Raw genomic sequence first — 6,017 nt, 5'->3', positions numbered from 1 at the left:
CACGTTGGTATGCTTACCATCTGCTGCTGCAGTGGGCGGCAGTGGCCACGAGCCTGACCTGGCCTTCTTCATGCACGACGTCTTGGGAGGGTCACACCCTTCGGCTCGTGTGGTCACGGGCATTGTGGCTCAGACCGAGGTGAACGGCATACCGTTCTCAAAGGCCAACAACAACATCTTCCCGGTGGACAACGCCATCCCACTTGTGAACCTAAACAACATCAACAAGATCATCAACCCCAACACTGCGCCTCTCCTCACCGGCCTCACTGGTGCACAGGCAAGCACCATCATTCAGTCCACCAATGGGAACTCTAACAACGCCCTCAACTCAAACAACCTCCCCTTCGTCACCGCTGGCCAGCTTCCTCCAGCCGCCGCTCTCCAGCAGCTCATGTTCGGTACGATCACAGTCGTGGACGATGAGCTCACAGAGAGTCACGAGCTCGGGTCTGCAGTCATCGGTAGGGCTCAAGGGTTTTACCTGGCGAGCTCGTTAGACGGAACGAGTCAGACCCTTGCTTTGACCGTGTTGTTGCACGGAGGAGAGCACGGGAATCACGACACGGTGGACGACGCCATTAGCTTCTTCGGGGTTCACAGGTCAGCTTCCACTGCTTCCCAGATCGCCGTGGTGGGTGGAACTGGGAGGTACGAGCACGCCAAAGGGTACGCCGTCGTCGAGACTCTGCATAACCAGGACAACCAGCACATCACCGATGGCATCGACACGATCCTGCATTTCAGCGTTTACCTCACCTACAAAGCTTAAGGGTATTTGATTGTATGAAAGGTCTCTTCATGTCCCGTGTTCTTTTTCTTGCTTGCTAGCTTCCTCTGTGTGCTCTCTGTTATGTGAAAGTATCACGTACAAAAAAAAAACATATGTATCTCCTTATGATTCAAATCTTGTTTCTATTGCTATCTCACATAACGATGAATGTCTGAATTTTTTATGAATGATCCAAATTCCCGAACCACTGGCTCAATATCAGCTCCGAGTTCTAACCTGGATTTTTTTTTTCCGTGAATGATGAAATTCATGTATTTTTCTTTATATATAAGTTCGGATTTTAGATACATGTAAGTAACCCTTCATCTCTCAACAGGAAATTCCCTAAAATTGGAAAAAAAAAAATCAAAACGAATGGAATAAAAAAAAATCTAAAATTCTCAATCAATGAAGCAGGAAAGAGTTCAATAAGAGGCGGAAGAGTTGCAGATAATTTCTAGGCCTTTCAAATGCGTAAATCACTCAAATATACCAATTGAGTCGCAGCAATTTCTCCGATACACCACCAATAAAAGTAAAAAAAAAAACAGTTTTATACCAATTTTTCGTTCAAAAGGTTCGAAATAACCTTTCTTTCATATTTTTTACGATTTTATTACGACTGTTATATAACTAGTATACGACTAAAAAAAAGAAGTATTTATGATCGTATAGCAATTAAAGATCTAAAAAAACATAGTTATTTTTTAAATTTGAAAGATGTATTTTTTGACACCTCATTTAGAATCAATTGCAACTGTATTTAGAATTAATTACGATATTGCAATTATAATTATACGGTTTCATTGAGGATAATATAGTTTTTTCGGATGTATTATATTTTTTATGGTGTATCCGAAAAAAATGGTACGACATTTTTGGTATATTTGAGTGATTCACCCTTTCAAATCTCAGAAGAAGGGGGGCAAATGAGAAGAAGATCACATGATAATTAGGAGGAGCACGTGCACATGAATAGATCCATTACATATTTGGGCTTGGGTTCTTCACTTAGGCCCAATATAAAGTAACACGGCCCAAATACTCATACGCAACCGTATTATGCTTGGACTATGTGACAATGGAGACTAAATAAATAAAAGATGGGAAAATTGAGGGGGAAAAAAAGAATGTTACTGTTTAATCTTTAGTTTCTTATTATGTGTTGCCACTATAGATATTCCGTTAAAAGTTTTGCAATTATATATGTATATATAGATATGATTTTGTATTAAATGCATATTTTCTAATATAGTTTTCACTTTTAGGTCATCCGCACACACCTACCTAAGAGTTTTTTTTTATATTTACTTTGATAAATAATATATATTTGTCCAATTCCAATACATTCTTTGTTATAATTTGTAAGTTTAATGATTTTGAAACGTGTGAAAACTCCAATTTTATTACTAATCAAGAATTTCTGTACGAAATATTAAAACGTTTAACCTAAAATGCTATTTCATTAGTACTATATATAATATCTTTCTAAATTATAACTAAAAAATTCAAAAAAAAAGAGTCATTTTAGCTAATATTTTTTAGTTTTATTATTCCTGGTCATTTAGTTTTTCTATTGTTTTATCATTAAAACATGGCATAATAATTGGAGCCAGATTTGGAAAGCCGTTTTCAAGAGTCTGGTTTTCTATAAGTGCATGCCCACATAGTCCAAAATTAAAATATATATATGTACATATATATATATATGTGTGTGAAATTTCATTGAGACGGTAAATTTTCTATAAATGCACAAATAAATAATTGAAATCGAAGGGAATGAAACGAAACTATATGATGAATGATTTTGGAAGAGACCCTCTTCAAGTGGGCATGAGTTGATGTGGTGGCGCTTCGAAGCAAAAACATGTTCGAAGATGACAAAGAAACTCACATCCGACAGTGTCTTTCTCCGGAAAAAGCTGTTCAGTCATCATGTTACATTGTCTCTGTACCACCCCTCCTCCTCCTCCGGTCCTGTTGTTATCGCATGTTCCTCGCCACTTTCACGATTATGTAAATATTTATTATCAGAAACAACGTTTACATGATAATAAAAAAAATCTTTAATTTGGTTTTAAAACACGTAACTTTATATCATTCTACGAATTATTTTAACAGTTAAGATTAATATTACTTTAATGGTATTGGGATCACCTGTATTACTACTATAGTCTATAGCAATGCATATATATATATATATAATTCAAGGTTTAATTTTTATATTGATTAGTATTTAGTATTTAGTATTAGGAGAAGATCAGCATTTTTATTTTGGTGTTTAATTTTTTTTCAATATGGGCCTCTTTTGCTAGTGAAAACAAATTTATTCTCGATTAGTAAGTGTTTTTATTTGTTGTATATTCTATATATTCCCTTCCAAATTTCAACGTAACAATTATGCCTGGTAACTTTCAACGTCACCACTTGTGCGTGCGTGCGTACATACATACATACACACACATACATACATACATACACACATACATACATACATACATACATACATACATACATACATACACATACATACATACATACATACACACATACATACATACATACATACATACATACATACATACATACATACATACATACATACATACATACATACATACATACATACATACATACATACATACATACATACATACATACATACATACATACATACATACATACACACATACATACATACATACACACACATGCATGCATGCATCATCGCTCGATCGTCGTTGTGCAGTTCCGTAGAATATAAGGACGGTGCAAGAGGGACCACAAAACGTACCAAGACAAGACCAATATGACTCCTTTTGCTGTCTTTATTTTTTGGACCGACGCGAGGGAGAAATTAAACATGCAAACATATAATACATAGTACTAATAGAAATATATATATATATTTGGGGTACATGGAGAGATCATTTTCAATACGGAAGTAAATTAATATTGAATCAGTCGTCGGATTCTTTGGAGGAATCGGAGATAATCTTCTGGATCATCTTGTTTGTCTCTTCCTCCGACATTCTCTCTTGTCTGCTTTGCCTCTGCTCATACGCCTCGAAGAACTCCTTGTTCTCTTTCTCCAGCTCCTTCCACACTGTTTTTAGTTTGACGGGAAATAAGGGAGATTTTAGCATGTAGTCCTAAGTTTATGTAGTGAAATTAGCACTCCATTATATGCAATATACGTTTCATGGCGTGTGTATGTACGTACGTATACGTAGATGATTCATATCATGTTTCTTACAAGTTAATTGATTTCTCGGAGTTCAGGAGGCAAAAGGACGATTTTATGTCTTCATTTTTGTAATCATTAGAATACTCATAAAACTCGTATGCATGCAGTGTAAGAACACATACTTCATGTAAATATACATATATAGATCGATATATATATATCCACCCCAAAGTTACCTCCACAGAAGCACACACACATATACTCATTTCATATGTATAGTTTTTGGTCGAGAGACTGCGTTTTTATGCGTTTAGGGTAACTAGGACGCCTTCACACACACAGAAATTAATATATATGGGCATGGATATATATATATATATATATATACACGTGTGTGTACGTGTGTGTGTGTGTGTGCGATAACACATGAAATAAGAATGATTATCATTAGAAGAGGAAACAAACCGGTGGAGGTGATAACAGGAGTGATGTTCGCATGTTTAGAGAGAGCTTCCATGCACTCTTCTTTGCTCATGTGGAAGATCAAACATTTCTCTATCAAGTGCTGCACCTATACACACATACACACACACACAAATGCTATTTAAGCTCATCATTTCATAAAAGATTATAAAAGAAGGAACCCCCACATAGTACTGATGAATCAGTTGTTCATCTCACAACTCAAAAGAAGAAACCAAACAAGTTCTTTGATCTTATACATAGGATCAGTAAAGTCTGTGCTCATCAAGCTAAAGGGTTACCATGTGAATGTAAGAAGCGGAAGAAGAATCACCCATATCGAACAATCCCCGGTATAAAACCACAGAAAATGCAAGTTATAATGAAGATATATATATGCATATATAGGAGAGCGATCAATGCAATTATATATAGAAGATTAAGAGGAGGGAGTGACGCATGCAAGTTGAGAAAGCAAGGGGAAACACCAAAGATCAGTTGAAAGAAAGAAAGAATAATGGGTCCAGAAGTCCCACGTGGGAGACTGATTATAATTGGCTGAGAGAGGATTAGGAGAGATTTGTAAATGACTCTTTCTCTTGTCCTTTGTTTCTTCCTTTCCTCTTTTCATTCGAAAATTTAGAGAGAGAAAAAAAAACAAAACCAAGAACAACACAAAAAAAAAACTTCCTCCCACCCCTCCTCCACGTGGTTCGTGGGTCCTCCTCCTTTTATTTGCAGTCAATTTGTCGTAATTTTCTATATTAAAACATTCATCCACTTATCTCTCGTTTGATGTTTTTCACTCCTCATCGTGACTCGTGTTCTTTTTTGGCTTCTAATTAAGTTTTAATTGTTTATGTGATCGTATATGATTTATTTCATTTCACTTATATTATTTTAGGACTCTATATATATATATATATCCTCAAAAACTTCAAATATCTAATAGAGATTCAAACGGCATATATAACAATTGCTGTTTCTTATTTGGTCGGCTATTGTATGATTATGAGATTTGGTGGGGACATTGGTCACGTTGGTATGCTTACCATCACCCTCAAGTCATGCTACATACAAGTAATGTTAAGAAGGTTAAGCAATCAAATAAATAAAATATATACATATATATAGAGAGAGAGTGAGTGAGAGAGAGAGAACTATCTCCATCTATTTACAACTTAAGAAGACTGCCTGAAGATCACTCTTTATTCATTTAGTTTTTGTGAAAGTTTAAAGTTCGATTATATTCATCTAAATTCATCTTTTAAAAACTTGATATTATATATATATATATATATATATAATATGCATATATATACATGTTTGGCATTTTTGGTTAATAACTTTGAGGATTTATCTATATATACATATACACCCTCATTAAGTACATGCCTTGTCGATTCGTTTATGTATTTTGAACAAGTTATTTTACTTTATGAAACAATAAATCACCCGATTTCCATGAAGAAAACAAAAAACAAGAGGACTACAATGTGTAAAAACAAGACACGACAATAATTCAACACAATATGTCATATATATAATTCTTTGTCACACCACTTGTGCGTGCGTGCGTACATACATACATACACA

The 6,017-nt window shown here is 35.3% G+C and overlaps 2 protein-coding genes across 4 annotated transcripts in view; one reads left to right on the top strand and one right to left on the bottom strand.

Moving 5' to 3' along the window:
- Positions 1-963, top strand: part of LOC104810008 (dirigent protein 9-like) — a 1,462-nt gene extending 499 nt beyond the window's left edge. The window contains exon 2 of one of the 2 annotated variants that reach the window (XM_019202147.1): positions 21-963. In XM_019202147.1, the coding sequence (XP_019057692.1) occupies positions 21-772 (752 nt within the window). In that variant the 3' untranslated portion in view covers positions 773-963. The remainder of the gene's footprint in view (positions 1-20) is intronic. The other variant, XM_010536161.1, reaches the window with a different exon arrangement.
- LOC104810007 overlaps positions 1-4,926 on the bottom strand; it is a 10,031-nt gene extending 5,105 nt beyond the window's left edge. The window contains exons 1-3 of one of the 2 annotated variants that reach the window (XM_010536159.2): positions 4,724-4,898; positions 4,425-4,530; positions 3,583-3,878 (exon numbers count right to left, since the gene is read on the bottom strand). In XM_010536159.2, the coding sequence (XP_010534461.1) occupies positions 3,733-3,878; positions 4,425-4,530; positions 4,724-4,759 (288 nt within the window). In that variant the 5' untranslated portion in view covers positions 4,760-4,898 and the 3' untranslated portion in view covers positions 3,583-3,732. Of the gene's footprint in view, positions 1-3,582; positions 3,879-4,424; positions 4,531-4,723 lie in introns of those variants that run through there. The other variant, XM_019202148.1, reaches the window with a different exon arrangement.
- Positions 4,927-6,017: the final 1,091 nt, after the last annotated feature.

The sequence above is a fragment of the Tarenaya hassleriana genome, unplaced genomic scaffold, assembly GCF_000463585.1.
Source record: "Tarenaya hassleriana unplaced genomic scaffold, ASM46358v1 Cleome17, whole genome shotgun sequence".
In the NCBI taxonomy this organism is placed as follows: Eukaryota; Viridiplantae; Streptophyta; class Magnoliopsida; order Brassicales; family Cleomaceae; genus Tarenaya; species Tarenaya hassleriana.
This window is presented reverse-complemented; position numbering and strand designations above follow the sequence as displayed.